The sequence below is a fragment of the Sciurus vulgaris genome (assembly GCF_902686455.1).
Source record: "Sciurus vulgaris genome assembly, chromosome: 9".
Taxonomy (NCBI): domain Eukaryota; kingdom Metazoa; phylum Chordata; class Mammalia; order Rodentia; family Sciuridae; genus Sciurus; species Sciurus vulgaris.
Window position 1 is genome coordinate 88,663,200 of NC_136469.1, and position 22,187 is coordinate 88,685,386.

General features: G+C 34.7%; 1 protein-coding gene across 14 annotated transcripts in view; it reads right to left on the minus strand.

The window, feature by feature from the left end:
* RUFY3 (RUN and FYVE domain containing 3) overlaps positions 1 to 22,187 on the minus strand; it is a 76,020-nt gene that overhangs the window by 24,385 nt on the left and 29,448 nt on the right. For 10 of the 14 annotated variants that reach the window (XR_013766033.1, XR_013766034.1, XR_013766035.1 and 7 more), the window contains exons 2-6: positions 18,334 to 18,387; positions 6,687 to 6,860; positions 5,819 to 5,936; positions 4,578 to 4,679; positions 1,598 to 1,721 (exon numbers count right to left, since the gene is read on the minus strand). Coding sequence is in view for 11 of the 14 variants with exons in the window: in XM_079152987.1 (XP_079009113.1) it covers positions 1,598 to 1,721; positions 4,578 to 4,679; positions 5,819 to 5,936; positions 6,687 to 6,860; positions 18,334 to 18,387 (572 nt within the window). In the remaining 3 variants the exon portion in view is untranslated. The remainder of the gene's footprint in view (positions 1 to 1,597; positions 1,722 to 4,577; positions 4,680 to 5,818; positions 5,937 to 6,686; positions 6,861 to 18,333; positions 18,388 to 22,187) is intronic. The other 4 variants (XM_079152986.1, XM_079152990.1, XM_079152983.1 and 1 more) reach the window with 1 other exon arrangement.

Consider the following 22,187-nt stretch of genomic DNA (forward strand, 5'->3'; position numbering starts at 1 on the left):
TAACAACAAAATGTCTCTTTCTAGGCACTCAAAATAATAAATATAGTTATGACAATCACCAGAAATTTATAATACAAATTCAATTCAATGTTTTACTTTTTTTTTCCTTTCAGCCCTAGGGATTGAACCAGGTTCTTGGCATGCTGGGCAAGCAAGCACTCTACCAATGATACATCCCCAGCCCTTAATGTTTTATTTTTAATATAATCAAGAATTGCTGTGAGTTAGAAGGATCAAGATTAAATCAATAGGACTAGGAAACAAGATCATTAACTGAGACAGTCAACAGAATACTTAATGTATATAAGGTTTAAAGTTCCTTTCTTTTACTTAGGCATTTTGCTACTGAATTTCTATTTGCTTTTAGGAATAATTTTTTAAAAGTTACAATTACAAAAATAATGCACATTTCCCTACGGCAGTTTCAGAGAATAGGAAAAACAAAGTAATATAAAATACCCATAATCTCAACTACCCCAAGAAGACCAGCAATAACATTTTGGTGTCTATTCTTTCAAACTTTCATTGTTGTGCATATTTTCATTTTTCAAGATTTGCTATTTAATTATTCAGTTTATTTTTTTAAAATCCATATTGAACTATATTTCATCTTCTATTTTCTGAGTAAAACCTAACAAATTCATCATACTATTTCATATAGAATAGGTGAGAAATAATCATAGTGAAAAAGCAGCATCTTTATTTATTGGGCAAATAATATGTACTAAGGTGTATTCTAAGTGAATTACATGTACTAACTTCTTTATTCCTCACAAAAACTCCATGAAATACTCTCTCTCTCTTTATTTTTTTTGGTATTGGGGAATGAACCCAGGGGCACTTTACCACTGAGCTACACCCCTAGCCCATTTTATTTTTTGTTTTGAGATAAGATCTTGCTTGCTAAGTTGCTTGGGGTCTCCCTAAATTGCTGAGCCTGGCCTTGTACTTTTGATTTTCCTGCCTCAGCCTCCTGAGTCACTGGGATTATGGACGTGTACTAACATGCCTAGCTTAAATACTCTTTTTTTTTAAATACTCTTAAAAAAAAAATTCCTAAATTATATCAAGGAATCTGAAGAACCAAAAAGCTAAGTGCCTGTGTAATTTATTCAGCTAGAAAATGAGGAAGACAATTTAAAACGAAGCAGTTTGACTTTAGAGTCTGTACTCTTACAGACCATGCTATACTGGCTTGCTTTTTTTTTTTTTTTGGTGGTGGTGGTACTGGGGATTGAACTACCACTGAGCTACAGTCCCACTCCTTTTAATTCTTTGAGATAGCCCAAGCTGACTTTGAATTTGTCATCCTGCCTCAGCCTCTGGAGTTGCTGGGATCACAGGTGTGTGCCACTACACCTGGCTATACTGACTTTTAAATATATTTAACAGGAATTGCAGCCAAGATAAGAATTTGGAAAAACATTCTAGAAGACAAAACATTCTAGAAGACAAAAATCTAATTTTTTCATACTCACATCAAAATTAAAGGAAATTTCATTTATGACTCTCCTTGCAGTTGATATAATCTAATCAACCCAATTCCTGAGATAACCGAACCCAAAGTGACATACTTGGTTAAGTATTATTTCCATACCTGAGAGTCCAAATCTTCTCCTTTCATACAAAAATTGGCATCAATGACATTCAGACCCACCAAAAGACCAGCAATTATAGCTCCTTCCTCTTCCATCATGAGGGCATTGGGTTCATAGAATTCACTGTAAGAGACATGCACAGAATATTCTACTATCATAAAATCTCAAAAATCCAATGACATAATCATGAAGCAAAGAGAAAAATGCTTGCCTCAGAGTAAATATGGTCATCTATGATGAGAGTGACAAATTTTTTAAAAAGAAAGGGTTTCATAAATATGTTATTTTAGATAACAGGTACATGAATAGACTCTGGATAATAGGTGATCTGGTTGAAAAAAAGATATTTGGAATGGTATTTTCGTTGAAGTGTTAGACTTTTCTGATATATTTGTATTTGTGATGCATCACTGGACACTTCTGAAATCTTTTATGCATCTTAAAATTTTAAATTTTTAAAAAATTTAATGCCTCCTTAAATTGTTTTATGTTTAATTATATTTAAAAACAATATTCCTTTAATGCAGTGAATAAACATCTTAAAAATGTGAACAGATGAATTATATATATTCATTTTTGCTTAATTAGCAAACCTAGCCTAATAAGCAACATGCATAATAGGTTGAAGATGATTTAAAATTTTCAAGGAATCATAATTTAATTCTTTAGTACAATCAGTTTTCATTAAAGAAAAAAAGAAGAAAAGGAAACAACATACACGAACCTTATAATTTTATCTACCAACCATTTGTTAGACTTTTTTTTTTGCGGTGCTGGGAATGGAACCCAGGACCTTGCGCTTGTGAGGCAAGCACTCTACCAACTGAGCTATATCCCCAGCCCCCATTTGTTAGACTTTGATAAATAATTTTTCAAATGACTTATGGATATATATATATATATATATATATATATATATATATATATATATATATATATATTTTGGTACTGGGAATTGAACCCATAGGCACTTAACCCCGGAGCCACATCACCAGCCCTTTTTATTTTGATACAGGGTACTGAGGCTGGCCTCCAATTTGTGATCCTCTTGCCTCAGTCTCCTGAGTTGCTGGGATTATAGGTGTGTACCACTGCCCAGCAAAAACCAGTCATTTCTTTAAATTGTTTGTTACTTGTTCATCCTCATATTATTTATCACAAGCAATCTGCTATATTTGAATGTCTGTTTGAAAATTTTAGTGACCTACATAGAATATACGAAAGTATACAAATCATATGGCATAGCTAGATGCATTTTCATAAAGAAAACACACTCATGCCATCAGTATTCACATTAAGAAATAATATATTACCAGAAACTTGATACCACCTGATGCTCCCTTCCACTCCCTATTTACTACCCCACCTGGCCAGTGGTAGCCTCTTTCCTATCACAGAAGATTAGTTTTATATGAGTTTCCAATCTTTACATAAATGGAACAAAACACAAGGTATTTTTTGTGTCTAATTTCTTTTGCCCAACATTGTAGTTGAGAGTTCCATCCATGTGGCTATGTATAATTAGTTGCTATGTAGGATGTCAATTTACTTATTCACTCTACTATGAATGGATTCTTAAGGTCTATTACTATCTGAGATTATTACAAATGATCTAACCGCTATGAACATTATTGTTCATGTCTTTTGTTGAAGATAACTGCATTTCTATTGGCTGTAACCAGAATCACTGCATCATAGGGTATGCTTATAATTACTTCGATAGATAGTGCCAAAAAGTCTTCCTAAATTTTGTACCAATTAACTTTCTCATCGGTAGAACATTAAAGTTACTTCACATTCTCACTAACATGGATGTTATCTGTTTTTCATTTTAGCTATTTTGGTGGTATGGCAGTATTACATTGTTGTAGTTTGCATTTATGTGAAGGGTAGTGAAATTAGGTATCTTTTTACGTGCTTAATGGCCATTTAAATTTCCTCTCAAAACACCAGTTCAAAAAAACAAAACAAAAACAAAACAAAAAACGAAAGCATACCAGTTCAAGTCTTTTGCCTATTTTTTTCTCTTTTTTTTGGGGTACTATGGATTGAACACAGGGGCACTCAACCACTGAGCCACATCCCCAGCCCTATTTATATTTTATTTAGAGACAGGGACTCACCGAGTTGCTTAGTGCCTCACTTTTGCTGAGGCTGGCTTTGAACTTATGATCCTTCTGCCTCAGTCTCCCAAGCTGCTGAGATTACAGGCGTGCACCACTGTGCCTGGCCTTTTGCCTATTTTTATATTTGCTTGTCTGCTTTTTTCTTACTGGATTGGTAGAGGGTTTTTTTTGTTTTTGTTTTTTTTTTTTCTTTGCAGTACTGGGGATTGAATCTAGGACCTTGTGCTTGCAAGGCAAGCACTCTACCAACTGAGTTATATCACCAGTCTGATAGCTTTTTAATACACCTTGAATATGCAACTTTTGTTGAATATATGTATTACAATCATCTTTCACTCTGAACTTTCACTCTTAATATTAAGAGTGTCTTGATGAATATAAGTTCTTCAATTTAATGTGACCCAAATTATCCATTTTCCCCCCTTTATATGTAGCAAATTTTGCATCATTTAAGAAATTTTTGCCTTCTTTGTTTTCTTTTATTGTTTTATCTTTCCTACTTACATCTATGATCCATTTGGAATATTTTGGGCTGTTTTTAAATTTAATTTTACAAGTCAGCTTCTTATCTTATTGAGCCTGGGCACATGCTAAGGTGTCAAAGTCTTCCCTGTTTTCTGGAGGTGTTATGGTTTGGCATACCCTGCAAAGAACCATGTATGTCAGAGTGATAGTACATAAACAGTATAAAACATCCATTTGGAAATACAGATATGTGAAGTGTGGAAGTAAATATTAGTGAAATTGTTATGAATCAACTGTTTCTGACTTAAGAAATGGAAAAATTTATATGATTCAGTTTATTACATAGAACATATCAAGGAAAGAAAAAAATTCAAGAAGGTGTTCATACCTGAGAAGTTCCTTCTTATTGATCAAGGCTTTCATATATTCTGAAAGTTTCTTTTGCATTAATGCTAAACGAAGCCAGGCTCTTCCTCTGCCTACTGGTGTCCTACAAGAACAGAGACAAAATGACTAAAAACATAAGTGACAGTTGCAGGGGTCACAGTGGAACAGATTCACTTCATTTTCCAATGGTCTCCCAGTATAATGAGCACATTGAAGTGTTCCTCATAACCTGCCTCCCTACAGTCCTAAACAGGGAATTCTGTGAGGAATAGTAAGATCCAGGGGTGCGTTTGGGACAAAAGCTCTTGCAAAGAATTAATTACTAAATGAGGGGGCTGGGGCTGTAGCTCAGTGGTAGAGTGCTTGCCTAACATGTACAAAGCTGAGTTTAATCCCAAGTACCACTACCAAAAAAAAATACTGAATGTGACTACTATTTGAAGACAAGACTTACTTCTGAAATCTAGAAATGTTCCACCAGATTAGTATTGATAAATACTTTTAGGTTTAGTATGGATTATATAAGGACCCAAATACTAATATGAACACAGGCAATTTAAGTTTCTATCTGATTAAGATTAAACTAATCTCAGTTGGGAGGGTGATCATTACTGTTTTTCAAGTTCTAAGATAGGTTGTAGGTGTCAATTCCTGAGGTTCATTTGACAACCGATTTAATGTTGGCTCTTGAACCCCACCAAATACATTATTTATCTAAGTCAAGCCAGGCATCATAACTCCTTAGATTGAATTTCTTGAGATGCATTGATTCTCACAAGTGCTTTTAAAAAACAGGAAATGTTGAACTGGGGCTATAGCTCAGTGGTACAGTGCTTGCCTAGCAGACGTGAAGCCCTAATTTTGGTCCCCAGTACTGGGGTTGGGTTGGAAATTTGGTATTTTAACATGAAGCCAATCTCTCTCAGATGAATAATTATCCTTCAAGAGCACACTTTTATTAAAATTCTACATAACCATTTCTCTTATAGCAGTGTTTACTCATAACAACATGCATTTTGTGATGTTATACAAAATGATTATAGGTATTATTATCTTTAGTAATAATAAGAATAATAAGAAATAATAAGAATTTTTTTTTTTTTTTTTAATTTTTAAAATTTTTTGTGGTGCTGGGGATTGAACCCAGGGCCTCATGCTTGCAAGGCAAGCACTGTACCAACTGAGCTATATCCCTAGCCAAGAATGTTGTTCTTGAGAAACAGAATTCAACCTTAGACTTACTTGAGTCCTGGAAGATCTTTGACACTTGCTGTTATTTCTGCAGCTTCTGGAACAAGTTTTTCTACCAGTTCTAGAGGTCCCCAGAAGGATTTATTTTGCCCAAGGAAAGTCTTCTTGGCTAAGGTGACAAAACAAAGCAGTATTTAAATGTTCTTTACAACATAGTCCCTCAAAATACACACACTTCTCTCCCATCTGTTAGATGTCTTTTTCAGGAATCCAATCCTAAGTTATTAGAGAATTTTAAAATTATTCATGCTTTCAGAACATATTAAGTTTTGTGAAAATAAAATTGTCTACTTTCCAATAATACTCAGTCCTTCTTTCAGAAAGAATGTGTGGCCTAGCCCTATAATACAAAATTTTAATAATTACTAAACCATGTGGTATTAGTAAAGAAAACAGTCCAATGGTAAAGATTATTTCCCAAACTGAATATTGAGAAGGGAGAAAGTGAAGGTGAACAAGTCCAGGTCCTGCCTCAAAAGCCTATGGTTAAGTAGGAAGAGAACTGAAACAAGAGTCAGGAGATCTGAGTTCTTGCACCTGCTCTGTCCCTGTGTGACCGTGGGCAAGTCATGTTCCATTACTGGCAGGCCTATTGCCTGCCAGTTGGATGGAACTGCTTTATTGGGTTTAATTACTTATAATGGCCCTTCCAACTCTTAACATTTAATGATCTATATTTTTTAAGTCCTGTAAGTCCTTTAAGTCAACCATAGCTCTGCTCTCATACAGACTGCACTTCAAAGGATTAATATTATTAATTCAAGTCTTTTATTCTTTAGCTCCACAAAGAATACTTTCTTTTTGACTATGTATTGTGGGGAAACTGCATGCATACTTGTATTCTGCATGCATGGCCCACCTTTTAAGCCATGTTTCAGACAGTGTTCCATCACCACGAAGAACTGCTGCAAGGGTGCATAATCAGAGTCTAGAGTCCTCCCCAGGTTCAGAGCTGATTCAATCAAGCCCTTGATACTCAGCTTGGCCATGTTCATCAGGTTCATACGTTCATTAGCCATGAGATAATTTGGATCTGCAGTCAAAGGGAAACAGGATGAAGTTTGGTTATGGGAATTGTAAAATCCAGTGAGATTTCACCATGGTGACATGTGCACTGATGGTATAAAAGCAATGATAGGTAAGACTGGTGGTGACTTCTGATGAAGCAAGGAAGTGGCAACATACTATAGAACTTGTATGTTCTTCTTAGCCATGTACTTGCTGTGAAAAAAAAAAAGATGTTTGCTTCCATTTAGAACATCCTCGATGAAGCAGCAAAACTTAATTACTTTATCAACTCTTAAGCCTTAAGTACAGCCTTTTTGTATTCTTACCACCACCTCTGTTACCACCCTATCTGGGCACCCAACATAGCTTACACTGGCCTTCATACTGGTCTCTCTGCTTCCACTCTTGTCTGTCCCTCTCTCTACCATTTATAAAGAGTTCTAAAAATAAAGCCAATATAGGAAAAAAGAATAAAGTACTTAAACTACATTATTAGTATTTATACTAATTTAATTAATTTCTGAATTTTTAAGACAGCATATAGTATATGGTTCTCACAACCAAACATAATCTATTTGAGGAAAGGGACTAAGTACCACATTTTATCTGACAGAACTCAGAACAATCTAGGCACTCACCACCCTCATTTATTGGTGTTTAACCTGTGCAAGGCATTGTGCAGGAAAGGAAAATTATACTTAAGCCTCAACGGTTCTTCCCCAACTCACTATGTGATTTGCCCAAGATCACATTCTATGCCTATCAAATAGCTGTAGCTGGTTCATGCGCAGAGAGAGTCATCAATGATCAAGTCAGTTCAGATCCCATGTGTCCAACTCCATACCATGTGCTCTTGAGCAGTATGATCTACCTATAAATGAAATGATGACTCCAAATAATGTTAATCCTTTCCTTCTCATGATTATTCTTTTACATGATTATCTTATTTACCTATTAACTTACTACTATCATTTAAGTATTCTCCCTTCTTTTCAGGTACTAACGCAGGCACAGAAGAGTGAAGTGGTCCAAGGTTACACAGTTCATAAGTGGCAGTATTTGGACTTGGATTTGACATGAAAGCTAATGTTCTTTCCATTATACTCCATGTATCCTCCAAAACATCAAATTTTTATTAAAAACTAAAATAGGCTGCACACAGTGGCCCACATCTCTAATCCCAGCAACTCGGGAGGCTGAGGCAGGAAGAATGAATTCGAAGCCAGCCTCAACAGCAGAGCAAGGCTCTAAGCAACTGAGGGGGACCCTGTCTCAAAACGGGTTGGGGATATGGCTCAGTGGTTGAGTGCCTCTGGATTCAATCCCTGGCTCCCCCAAACAAACAAAACAACAACAACAAAACAACACCGCCCCCTCCAAAAAAAAAAAAAAAAAAACCTAAAAAAGGTCCAGAGCTCTATGAAACAGTCCATTTCTTCTTAGGAAGACAAAAGTACTAATTAAACCATGTGCTTCCATAGTACAGATAATTCAGTTAACATAAAACATTTTATGAAAATTATCTCAAGTAATTTTGTTCACACATTTTCATTTATATCTGCTTTCAGTTAAATGAGCAGAGTCAAATGGTCAGATTCTAAAGTAATCTCCATTAAGTTTAAGGGCTTCCAAATTTACAGTTCCAACTATACAAATCTTGGTATGCTGTAGTATTTTCTCAGGTAATATTTCTAGAGAAATACTTTACATGAAAGTTAAAATTGATCTATATTCCAATTAATTATTTATTGCATATCAACAAATGTTTTAGGACCATGCTTCAAACACAGCTTTCTTTGTTCATGGTAGATCAACTTGTCAAGGATTGAGTAAGGGACTTGGGGTGTAGCTTGGTGGTAGAGTGCCTGCTTAGAATGCATAAGACTCTGAGCTTGATCCTTAGCAAAAAAAAAAAAAACAACAATAAGCTCACAGTGATATATACAAAAAACTATCTTCTGAAAGACAGCCATGAAGAATAACTTTTCCAAATATTAATTTCACTTATTACCAGCACTTTTGTGTACTCCTATGTTTATGACCTCCTCTAATCACTGGGTGTGTAGGTTATGAATGTTTGTGGAGAGCAACTGGACTCCCCAGTTAAGCCCCCCCAACAGGTGGCGGCAGGAGAGTGCTGTTGGACTTAGATAACAGCCTGCCCACAAGGCCACACTTGCTGTGCGTCAAGCCTGTAATTAACAAAATTTAACAATGCTGCTAGTGGCAGTTTACAACCCTGCTTCTCGTCCTTGTGAGAATTAGTCCCACTGGGAGAGCCAGATTTGAAGACAGCATCATGCTTTGAGAGGTTTTTCCAAATTACTCAAACTAATCCGTCTGTACTGTCTCATTTTGTTCCTCTTATAATCAGTAGCAAAAATGTTGAAGATGTGATTGGGGTTTGGGGGACACAAGCTATAGAAAGATTAGTGCCTCCTGGAATTAAATTCCTGACATACTCATGGAGTGGGGTGACAGAACTTATTTAAGTTAATCTGTACCAAACATGAACAACCCACCCATTCTTTATTAAACTCTACCTGCAACCTTGGTATTACTGGCATTTTGATCTAGGCAATTCTTTCATGGGTGAGGCATGATGTTTTTACTTTAAATCTAGCTTTCCCCATGGGACTAATTCTCACTAGATTGGAAGCAGGCTGTAAACTGTGACTAGCAGCAAGTCACAGTAAATTTCCAGTAGCTCAGGTTTCTACCCACTAGATGTCAGTAGAATCCTTCAGTTATGACAACCAAACACGTCTTCAAATATTATTGAAGGTCCCCTGGGAGACAAAAAATGAAGGCCCCCTTCTTCTTGAGAACTGCCCCTTCAAACAAATGAAAGTCAAACAAGAACTAGGTACTATGATTACTAGACATATGAGCTTAAAAAGAATGCACTTCTCATAGTTAATTAACACGGAAGTTACAATAAATATCATTTAATGTTTATGAACATTTTTGTGTTGGACAGTATGTAACAATGTGGTCAATAATAGACAATTTTAATTATGTCTCCTGATTAGTACTAAATTAAACTACTGAAAACAACTAGTACTTACAATTTTTCTATTTTATTTGTTACTTGTCTTGAATTGTATTTGAGTATAAAATAATTCTGCACAATTCACTTATGCTATAAAAAAGGGCTGCAATGACTTGATGAGAACAGAGAAACAGCAGAGGTAAAGTTTCTGTTGTGAATTTGGATGCTGGTTATTTGAGAGTGCTGAGTATGTAAAAGTTTATTGAGTATGTGAAAATTTACTTATGTGATCTTTTTACATATTTCATACTTTACAAAAGTTAAAATAGATTTTTTCACATGGTATATATAGGACAGTGATTTTTTTAAAAAAATGCATAATTTTTTGGTTGGGGTGTGGCTCAGTCAAAGAACACTAGCCAAGCATATGTAGGGCCTGGGGTTTGACACTCAGCATCACCAAAAAAGAAACAAACAAAAAAAAAGCATGACTTTCACAATGTCATTAGTCCTATTTTTTTCTATGAGAAAAATAGTAAAAATCTAAAAATCTCACAGAGCTAACATTTAACACTATTATTTCAATGCTGAACTTTCATTTTATTACTTTTTAATTAATAGTGAACATCTACTGTGCTTAGACACTGCTTAAGGCTAGGATTACAGAGGTAATAGTCCTAAGTACCCTGTCATCAAAATGCTTACTTTTCTCTTTTTCAAACTTGCCTTCTGGAACACTTCTGGAAAACAGGATGGGGCAGTGCATAGTGAACACTTGAAACTTCAGGATAAACATTATCATCTTTGACAGAGATCAGTTTTATGCCAGAAAAAATAATTTTAAATGTTTTTATGTTAAATGAAATATGCCTATTCTATGGAATTGGATGTAAGTTTTCTATATTTTTAAGGCAAAGATGGTAGACATGGCATCATTCTAGGGTTTCAGGCAGGCTGCATGTATAATATCATTTTTTCTACCCATGGGTGTACTTCTCAATTTTGAAAAGCACTACAAATTCATTACAATAATAACTCCTATACATAGGATGCTAAGGGAACATATATAGATGAAGAGTATCTGATCTAATTCCCTATTTTTTCTTCAAATTTAAGGGATAAATATGTGTTTATCCACTTTCAGAGGAACAGACTTTTAAGTTCAATCTTAAAGGACAAAAATAAATTAGGTAAGTAAGGGATAGGAGTAGAGCTGCTGAGGGAGTAGGACGGAAGGGACAGACTGGGCACACAGAAATATGAAAGAACAAGGCATACTCAGAAAAATATGCCAGGAGGTTAAGATTCACATTAAGTGTTGAGAATGACACAAGACAGAGCCAAGGATCAATTGCTAAGGATCTTGTTTAAGGAGTATGGATTTTACCTTAAACTCAATGAAGATTTTAATGTGAGGTGTGATGTCACAAATTCTGAATTTTTGAGACCTCATTTTAGTATCCTTGTTGAAGATGGATCGGAAGGGAACCTGAACTCGAAGTTGGGCAGTAAGAATGGACTACTGCAGTAGTTGAGAAGAGTAATAAAAGATGAAACTAGAGTAGAGGATGCTGTATGGAGAAGAGGGGGAGAGCTTTGAGAGGCCTGGGGTAGAATGTCATGATTTCAAGACTCTATGACCATTTGCACATGAAGGAAAAGGGAGAGCTAACAAGAATGGATAATCTCTGTGTTTCTAGTTCTGGTGATTAGATGGGTGGTGGTACAAATCACATTGGTGGGGAATACAGTTAGAATAATATGCTGCAATGAGCTAGGAGAGTGGCACATGCTGGTAATTCCAGTGGCTTGGGAGGCTGAGGCAAGAGGATTGCAAATTCAAGTCAGCATTAGCAACTTAGCAAGGTCCTAAGCAACTCAGCGAGATCCTGTCTCAAAATAAAAAAGCTGGGGACATGGCTCAGTGGTTAAGTACCCCAGGGTTCAAGCCCCAGAACTTTAAAAAAAAAAAAAAAAAGAATAGGCTACACAGATTGGTTTTCAAATCAAAGTTCTTTCAAGACCATGTGACTATTGTATTTCTTTGAACTGCAAATTTCCATATAAGTTAGAATCACACAACTCATTAATAGTGGTGACAAAGGGAGTCCAAAGTCACATGACTAAGAGTGATGGTGAATCACACTGTTGTGAAAATCACTCATCTGACCAAAATCTTATTTCATCTTCTAGTACAATGACTAACGCTCATACTCAGTCTTGAAATGTTTTATAAATAACTGAAGGAAAAGTTACGCGTACCTAATGTTATGCTAGTATTAGTATGTTGCATTACACCCAGTTCCTGGTCAAGTGGGAATAATTTATGAAGCACAATAGCAGTTTTTCCTCAGAATTTCTGATTGTCAGATCAAAGCTTTATTTTATATAAGAAACAAAACAGTTGTTATTCAGGCTTTTCAAAAGTATCTGGGAGTTATTATATGAAATTACAATAACTAACAGAAAAAAAACAGAGGAAAACTTACTCTATGTTGGGAATAACTAAAGATCAACAATTCCAAAGTAAATCTATTTTTAGCTTTTGCTATAATTGTTTTAAAATATAAAATTGGGCATAAAATGAGTTGTTTTTGACTGTGAAAGACATAACTGAAGGTACTAAAAAATTGCAAAACCATCATTTAATTAGTTCAATTACATTTATTTTATGAGAACCTTTATCAATTCTCATTTACTAAAAATGATAGTCTTAGGACCTTTAGATTATCTATATATTTTTATTCATATCTATCTTTTCTGCTTAATGTATTTTAAGAGATCATTATATACTTGTACTCAATAGAAATAAAGAGAAAATTTACTTAGGTAACACTTTCTCTGGGTTGAAACCTGTTAAAGGAGCTAGTCAAGGGCTAGGATGTAGGTCAGTGGCAGAGGGCCCTGGGTTCAGCTGTCTATACTGCAAACAAAACAAAAGAAAAACACAAACCCATAGTCAGGACCATTGTTGAACTATATCAATCATTTATAGAATTAACATCAGTCCTTTACGTACTATTCCAAAATACAGAAGAAGCAGCAACTTGCCAACTCATTCTGTAAGAGATCCAAAACAAACAAGGACAGAAGAAAACTACAAAACTCCTTATGACTATAGAAGCAAAAATCCTCAACAAAATACTGACAAACCAAATCTAGCAATATACAAAAAATATTATGAAGCAAGACAAAGTGGGATTTGTACCAGAATGCAAAGTTGGTACAAAAATCAATGTAATATGCCAAACTAATGGAATAAAGAACAAACACCATATGAATTATGATATTTCAATAGGGCAAAACACTTCATGTGTGTGTATGTATGTGTGGTATTTGGCAGGGGATTGCGGGGGTTGGACCTTGGGTCTATCACTTAGCTATATACCCCTTTTTTTCTTTGTTCTAATTGGTTACACATGACAGTAGAATGCATTTTGACATGTTGTACACCAATGGAGCATAACATAATTATAATTTCTCATTCCTCTGGCTGTACATGATGCTGAGTCATACCAGGAGTATAATCATACATGTATATAGGTTAATAATGTCTGTCTCATTCTACCATCATTCCCCCTGCAACCCTTTTTATTTTCAATTTTTAAATTTTTGAGACAGGGTCTTGTTGAATTTCCCAGGCTAACTTTGAACTTGTGATATTCCTACCTTAACTTCCAGAGTAGCTGGGATTACAGGTATGAGCCACCATGCTCAATTCAGACAAAGCATTTGACATATCCAACATCCTTTAATAATACATTCAACAAACTGGGAAGAGAAGGGACCTTCCTTAACCTGGTAAAAGGTATCCAAGAAAAACTCACATCTAACATTAATACTTAATAGTAAAAGACTGAAGGCTTTCCTAGAGTTCAGGAACTGATAAGGATACCTGTTCCCACCATTTCTAATCAACGCTGTACAGGAGGGCAGTAAGACAAGAGAACAAACAAAGGCATCCAGACTGGAAAGGAAGAAGTAAAACTATTTGTAGTTGACATGATATTATATATTAAAAAAAATCCCAAAAGAATCTACACACTCAAGCTGGGTATGGTGGCACACTCCTGTAATCCCAGAGACTTGGGAGGCTGAGGTAGTACGTAGGAGGTTTGCGGTGAGCCTCTTGGCAAGAAACTATCTAAAAAACAAAAAACCAAACCAAACCAAACCAAACCAAACCAAAACAAAACAAAAAAACAAACAAACAAAAAAAAAAAAAAAAAAAAAAAAAAAAGAGAGAGAAAAGAAAAGAAGGCTAGGGATGTAGTTCAGTGGTAGAGCACTCCTCAGTTCTATTCCCAGTATGGGGTGCTGGGGAGGGGATCTACACACACAGAAAAAGTATTAGCTAGTAAATGGGTTTGATAAGGTTGAAGGGTACAAGATTGAAATACAAAATTGAATTGTATAGCAATCTCCTCTAAGGTTTTGCTTTCTGTAAGACATCAACTATGGTCTGAAAATATTGGATGGAAAACTCTAGAAATAACCAATTCATGAGTTTTAAATTATATGCTGGCTGTTCTGAGTAGTGTGATAAAATCTTATGCTACTGCCTCAAGTAACCCTTATTTTCCTTAATGATGGTTCCAAAGTGCAAGAGTAGTGACACAGGCTATTTGCATATGCCAAAGAGAAGCTATAAAGCTCTTTACATGAAAATTTTTCAACAAGTCAAAAAAAAAATTGTATGCTAAGACATATAGTACAATAAAATATTTTGGGAAATCACATTCACATTATTTATATCAGTATGTTCTATTTGATTATTGTTAATCTCTGTTTATGCCTAATTTATAAATTAAATGTTATCATTGCTATCTACTGCAGAAAAAACATTGTATATACAGGGTTTAATACTATTCACAGTCTCAAGCATCCACTGGGGGTCTTGGGATGCATCCCTATGGAAAAGGGGGGGGATCACTATATTTCTACACATTAGCAATGAAAAATTCTAAAATGACATTTAAAAGAATTCCATTTATTGTAGCAGCAAATATATTTAACAAAAGATGTAAATTTTATACAATGAAAATCATAAAATCTTGTGGAATAAAACTAGATCAAAATAAATAGACTTCCCATGTTCATGAATTTGAAGACTTAATATTGCTAAGATGACAGTACTCCTCAAATTGATGTACAGATTCAAGGCAATCCCTGTCAAACTCCCAGCTGTATTTTTGCAGAAATTAATAAACTTATCATAAAGTACATCTGGAAATGCAAGGAACCCACAATAGCCAAACAGTCTTGCCAACTCATTGGATGACACGTTTCCTGGTTTCAAAACTTACTATAGAGCAACAGAAATCAACATGATGTGGAACTGTCATTAAGTACAGACACAGAGATTGATGGAATATTTAGAGTCCAGAAACAATCTCATACAACTATTATAAATTTTTTAAATATATTTTTTAGTTGTAGGTGGACACAATACCTTTATTTCATTTTTATGTGGTGCTGATGATTGAACACAGGGCCTCATGTGTGCTAGGTGAGCACTCTACCACTAAGCCATAACCCTAGTCCATAAATTGGTTTTTGATAAGAATGTTAAAAAAGTTCAATTGGTAGAGAATAGTATTTTTCAACAAATGGTGCCAGGACAACTGAATGACCACATGCAAAAGACTTTTTAAAAAGTAACTAAAAATGGATCAGAGACCAAAATGTGAGAGCTAGAACTATAAAACTCTTAGAAGAAAAATGCAAATCAAAGCCAAAATAAGAAACCACTTCACACTTAGGATGATTATTATAGTTTTCCTTTTTAAAAGAAAATGTGTTAGTAAGGATGCAGAGAAATTAGAATCCTTGTACATTACTGGTAGAAATGAAAATAGTTCAGTTGTTTGGAAAACAGACTGGCAGTTCTCCAAAAAGTTAAACATAAAAGTTACCATTTGATCTAGCCCTTCTACTCCTAGATATATTCCCAATGTGAAACATGTCCACATAAAACTTTGCACATTCTTATTCAAAAGAGCATTTCTTCGAATTAGTCCCAAAGTAGAAACAAGTCCAATGTCCACCAACAGATAAATGGATAGACAAAACGTGGTGTATTCATACAATGGAGTATTATTTGGTCATGAAAGTTATGAAGTTATGATACATGTTACAACATGGATGAACAATGAAAACCTGTTAAGTGAAAAAGTCAGACACAAAAGGCCACATATTTTATGATTTTGTTCATATGAAATGTCCAGAATAGGCAGATCTACAGAGATAGAACATAGACTAGTGGTTGCCAGTGGTTTGAGAGGAAAGAGGAATAGACAGTGGCTGATAATATATATGGGGTTTCTTTTTAGGGTGAGGAAAATATTCTAGGGTTAGATAGTGGTGACAGAAGCACAGAACTTTGTGACTAACATCCAGTGATTTGTATACTTTAAAGTGGTAGTCTTTATGGTATGTAAATTGTACCTCAATAGAGCTGTATTTAAAAAAAAACTAATGAGACTTAATAATGCATATCCTATATGGAATTTGATTCAAATAAGCCAACAGAAAGATAATACTTTGAGTCAATCAACAGATTTTGAAAATGGGATGAATATTAAATGTGTTTAAGAAATTACTGCTAATTTTATTAGGTGTGGTAGTTAAGTATTTATAGGTGATAACATGTAAAGTTTGCAGTTTAAAATGTTCCATAAACAAAGCTATGGAAACAGATAAAGTAAGACTAGCAAACTGACAATTACTGAAGCTGGATGATGGAGATAAAGGAGCCATCATGCTATTCTACTTTATATACTTTAAAGAGTTTCTCAACTAAAAGTAAAAAGGAAGTTCTGCTTTCTCTCGCTTCAGGTCGCGGTCTAATTGCTAGCCTCCAGTAAGAAACTAGTAGTTTTCTTATTATCTCCAAATATAATTAAAAAAAAAAAAAAAAAAAAAAAAAAAAAAAAAGCCCATTCAATTGGTGTTAGCATTGAGTGAGCTTATTTGGTGACTTCTTTCCAAAACCATTCTTTTGTACATCTTACTCATTCTTGGCTAGGTATACATTTCTCTAGGCCTCAGTAGATGTTCTTTTATAATTCAAGCTTGTACTACAGTTCCCTATGAAACCATGCTGATTTCTTCATTGTGCGGCAATATCATAATATAATCTATTTTAGTTTTGGAGAGTCTTCCAAACTTCTTCAGGTATCTTTACCTGACAAATTCCATGCCACAAAACACCACTGCTGGAAATATCTCTGGGAACATTTAGAAGCTAGGACAATAGTCAGACTTCTTTGTTTTGATACAACATAGGCATTCAGGTGGGAAATATAGTCTTAGAGTTCTTTGCTTTACTCAATTTATTCCATAGAAGTAGTTGTGAACAACACTGTGACCTAGGACAGTTAGATCTCTGATGTAGAACAATTAGATCTCTCTATCACATTCCTTGAGGGATGTTGGAGAAATTTCCTCATTCCTTTGTCTCACCTGTAAAACGTTGGGGGGAAAATGCTCTTGGACCTCCTGTGCTCTTACATGTCTTTACTGGTTTATAACCAGGCTAAAAGACCCTGATACTGGGCCCTTTCTTAAGGCGTTTATGTAGCTGATAATCATGAGAGATGAAACTTTTCTAGTGTTTCCTACAAAATCACTGGAACCATTGTAGGTTTTGAGTAGGGAATCAGTGTGGTTAAAATTTACTTGGGATGATTTATCTGAGAGACTTATGCAAAATGAATTTTGGGGAGGAGATCAAATGGCCTGCCACGAGGAACTAAAGTATTTGGAAAGGGTTGAATTGAGGAAAATATGTTAAGGAAATGGTGAAGTCAAGAATAGCCTAAGGTTTTTTTTGCCCATGGACATTAGAATAGTGTGCTATAAATAGAAATACAAAACTTAGTAATTGATTTGGAGAAAAGGGTCAAAATAAGCTTGGTTGTGGATACAGTAAGTGATATTTATGTGGAAGAATTACAGAAGAAATAATTTTTGGTTTGGGAAATGTTCATGTATTATAACATATCTGCTACTTGTCAAAATAATTCCACTAGAAAGTAATGCTGTTTATATGTTAAAGTTGAAAGTGTTTAATACTGTGGGAATGTGCAAATCACAGCAACATGCCAGATCACTTTAGGTTCCTGGGATCTGTTTTCGTCTGTGAAATTTAGACATAGACACAGACAGACACACACACACACACACACACACACACACACGTATACGTAAATGATAAAATTTATCCTTCCCAACAAATAAAAATAAGCCATAGAAAAACTTGATATGATCTTGAAATAATGTCTCTTTTAAATATAGTTATTTAAGGAATATCCTAAAAGATCAGTGTAAATATACACTAATGCTATTTTACTTGAAATCATAAGCATAAAGTTTTCTCAGTTATTGCCATGGAAAATAAAACCTAAATCTGACCCTTCTTCTTATGAAAAACAATTAAAAGGTGGTTAGAAAATTTAAAAAAGAAATAAAGAAAAAAGCTGAAAGATGTTGGTGTGGCACGCACCTTCTGTATCATCGCGCATTTGCTCCACCAAATCTGTCAAATCCTCCCAAGAGTCTTTGCAAACGGCAAAAAGAAAGGAAAAGAAAGATAAAATGTCATGCAAGCCAAGAAAGAAAAGTGCTATTAAAATAAGATTTCCAAAAGGATAACTGAAAGGGAAGTTCTTAGTATTTTTTTTTTTTTTTTGGTCTTGTTTTAGTGCAAAGATTAACAGTTGAAAGGTCTGGGAATACAATCTACTAAGCAGAGGTATCAATGAGTATTCCTAAATATGTTTCAAAGATAAGATTAGTAATTTAAAAGTTTCTAACAAAAAGAAACAAAAATGCATATTTGACAAAAAAAGCAACAGAGACTTTTTTCTATTGAAAACCAAATTAGACACTTGTATTCTAAGTATATACAACATTAACATCATTCAACATTTATTTTGATCACTTCAGTGAAGCAGAAAATCATGTAGAGTATTTTTTAGACCCAGGACAAATCTCAAGATGCAAATGAGTGACTTTTCTTAAATTAACAACAAATAAATATAATGCCCCCAACACTGCCCTTTCCTAAAACACAAAAGGGAAGGATGTTGCTTTGAAGATACAAAGTAAATCACTTAAAATTCAATAAAGCCAACTGTTTATTCAGCATAAAGAGTTAGTATGATCTGAAGCAGCACCCATAATCAAATACATTAATATTTTTTTTTGCAGGAAATAAGTGAACATTCAGATTAAATTGGACAAGGAGTATAAACACCCTCAAGTAAATTTCAGTCATGTTATTTCACCAAATAAGTTTTGGCAAATTTGTGGAAATAGGTTGTGAATTCCAAAAAAATTTTGGATTCACGGATCTATATATGTAAAACACTTAGAAGTTATCTTACACAGAAAAAATACAAAAAATGTTGGCTACCATAATTTTATAGTAAATTGGTGCTGAAATACATTATATGTAGACATATTTGCATATGTTATTTTCAGGTAAAATCTTTCGACAATAGACTATGCTACAGATTTCTACTATGTAGGTTCACAGATCTATAAAAATATACTTTTTTTTTGGGTGGTGCTAGGGATTGAACCCAGGGCCAAGAATGTACTTTTAACTATATACATCATTTGCTTTACTGACATGCTATGCCACCTTGCAAGTTAATAGTATAAAGATCCCATTTTATTCTTTATTTTACTTAATTAGAAGTTAACTTGTCACCTAATAAAATAAAATCCTACTTACTAAAACGAAATAAAAAGATCCTTTAAGAGTTGTGTAGAGAAAATCTAGAAAAGTGATTTTCTTGGTAGGCACCTAGAAATGTGCAGTGGGTATGAGGGATCTCTCTTTTTCTTTGGCATGTCCCATCTAGAGAACCTCTCTATTTCTACCAGACACATTTTCTGTTTTCTTAAAAGAAAAAAAAAGTTTAAAGTTTTAATTCTCAGAGTAATGAAATCAGTTGAGAACCTACCTCCCCCAGAAAGGTAAAAGGGCTGTCTTTCCCTTAATTTTGTTCTCTTAAGTTAGCATCTCAGGATTTTATTTTAATAAAGAATAGATATCAGGGGCTAGGGGCATAGCTCAGTGGTAGAGTATGTAACTATGGATTAAACCCAGGAGTGCTTAACTACTGAGCTACATCTCTATTATTTTCATTTTTATTTTTTTGAAACAGGGTCTAATTTGCTAGGGACTTGCTAAGTTGCTGAGGCTGGTTTTGAACTTGTGACCTTCCTGCCTCAGCCTCCTGAGTTGCTGGGATTACAGCAACTACCAAACCTGGCTTGTAAAATATATTGTTAAAATTATACCTTCTGGAATATATTCAAGTTATTAAAAATAATAATAGCAGCATCTAATATATAAGTCAAAGAAGTGCACAGCAAGCTGGGCATGGTGGTGCACACCTAAAATCCCAGTGATTTGGGAGGCTGAGGCATGAAAATTTCAAGATCAAGGCCAGCCTGTGCACTTTGGTAAGACTCTTACCTCAAAATAAAAAATAAAAAGGTCTGGAAATGTAGCTTAGTGGTAGAATGCTTGCCTAGCCAGTATAAGGCCCTGGGTTAAATTCCCAATAAAACACACACACACACACACACACACACACACACACACACACACACACGAAGTATATCAACATTAATTTGTATCATAATAATAAGCATTCACAAATTACAGAGAAGAGCAATCTAAAGATCTAAAGCCTTGCTAGTTGCTACCATAGACAAGTCTGGATTACATTTTTCTAAAGATAATTAATAATTTAGATTTGCACAAATCAGAATTGTGCCAGATATATAAAAGAAATATTAAAGCACATGGTAAGGGGGAGTTTCCAAAGTCTGCCTAAACAGCCTCAGAATCCCTGCTCAAAACACTGACTAGGCAAAAAAGGGGTGTCTGCAGTGTGTGTAGTGCCACGTGACTGGAATGAAACACTGCAACCACTACAAACACCTGGGTTAAAATAGTGCACTTAACAGAATTTAGTGATCTTTTTTAAAGGTGCATATGAACAAAGACTTTTACTCAAGAAATTCAGACACAAGGCTGGAATTGTACCAAGGCCTTGAATTAGGAAGCATAGTTTATTTAAGGCTTATTTATTTTCCTGGCTATCATCCTGTTTCAGGTCTAAGAGCGATGAAACAGCAGATTAATTATACAGCTTTGGAAATATTTAATCAGATCATACTGTAAACTATTTGCTCTTAAGGTACATGGTAACTCAATAAATGACGGTAGTGTAGTCTGCTAGAAGGGGCGCTGGCTTTGATGTTGAGGCAGGGCTGGGATGTAGGCACTGCTCTGCGGAGAGCGGATGAGCCCTTGGTCATGGGCTGATCCTGTGGTGTTGACAAAAGGCAAGGCTGAGAAATGAGAAACACTCCTTGCCAGCATGGCCATGTTCCCTACATAATTGCTTCTTTTTCCCTTTGGATGAGGGATCTGGTTTAAGTTCTCTCCTTCCAGAGAGTAATTGAATAGGCTCAAAATATGCCTCGTCTTTGTTTATGTATCGGGATTGTGCAATCTCTCTTCTTGGTATAGCCTTCCTCCAGCAGTATTACTATAAATAATAAAGTTACAGTTAAAGTTTACAAGGCCTGGGAGTTAGTTTGTCTTCCAGAGGTTACAAGTCTTTGATTTAGAGTGTTAATTTTTAAAAGTATATCATAGTTTCTCAGGGAAACACCTTCCTGAAGCTCCAAATACTGATAGATCACAAAAACTCCTTTAAAAAGTATTGAAAAAATTAAATGGTAATGAATTTAAAGAACTTAGCACTTCAGAGGTACTCAATGTAAACTATAGGTTTATAAGAAACCAAAGTGAACCATGTGCTCTTACTTGGCTACAAACTGGATTCTTAGCCATAATAAAAACAAATAGGGTGAAAAGAATTTTTAAAAAGCAACTAAGCTAAATATTAAACACAAGGAAAAACAAGTCAAATTAAGTAAGCCAAATGACAAGTTTAACAATGGAGGTGCCATTAAGGAAGTACTATAATTAGCTTGGTAATATAGTAAAAATTAGCAAAGGTATTATCAGGCTCATTTTCATTAATACTAAGAGTTCTGTTCTAGTAAATCAATAATTTAGGTCAAGGTTTATCTTTTCCCCATAGTATACTAAAACCAAAAATATCAGCCAGGATTTATAAATGGTCTTAGAAAACATAAAACTTAAATTATCAACATTTGAGCCACTTAATATTGATTACATATTTATGGTGAGCACAGGACTTTAAGGAAAGCAACAGAAATTATAAAGATGTTAGAGCTTAAGACACTGACCTTGAGGAGACCTCAAGTAATATTAAACCAACTTAAAAAGGAATTGATAGAGAT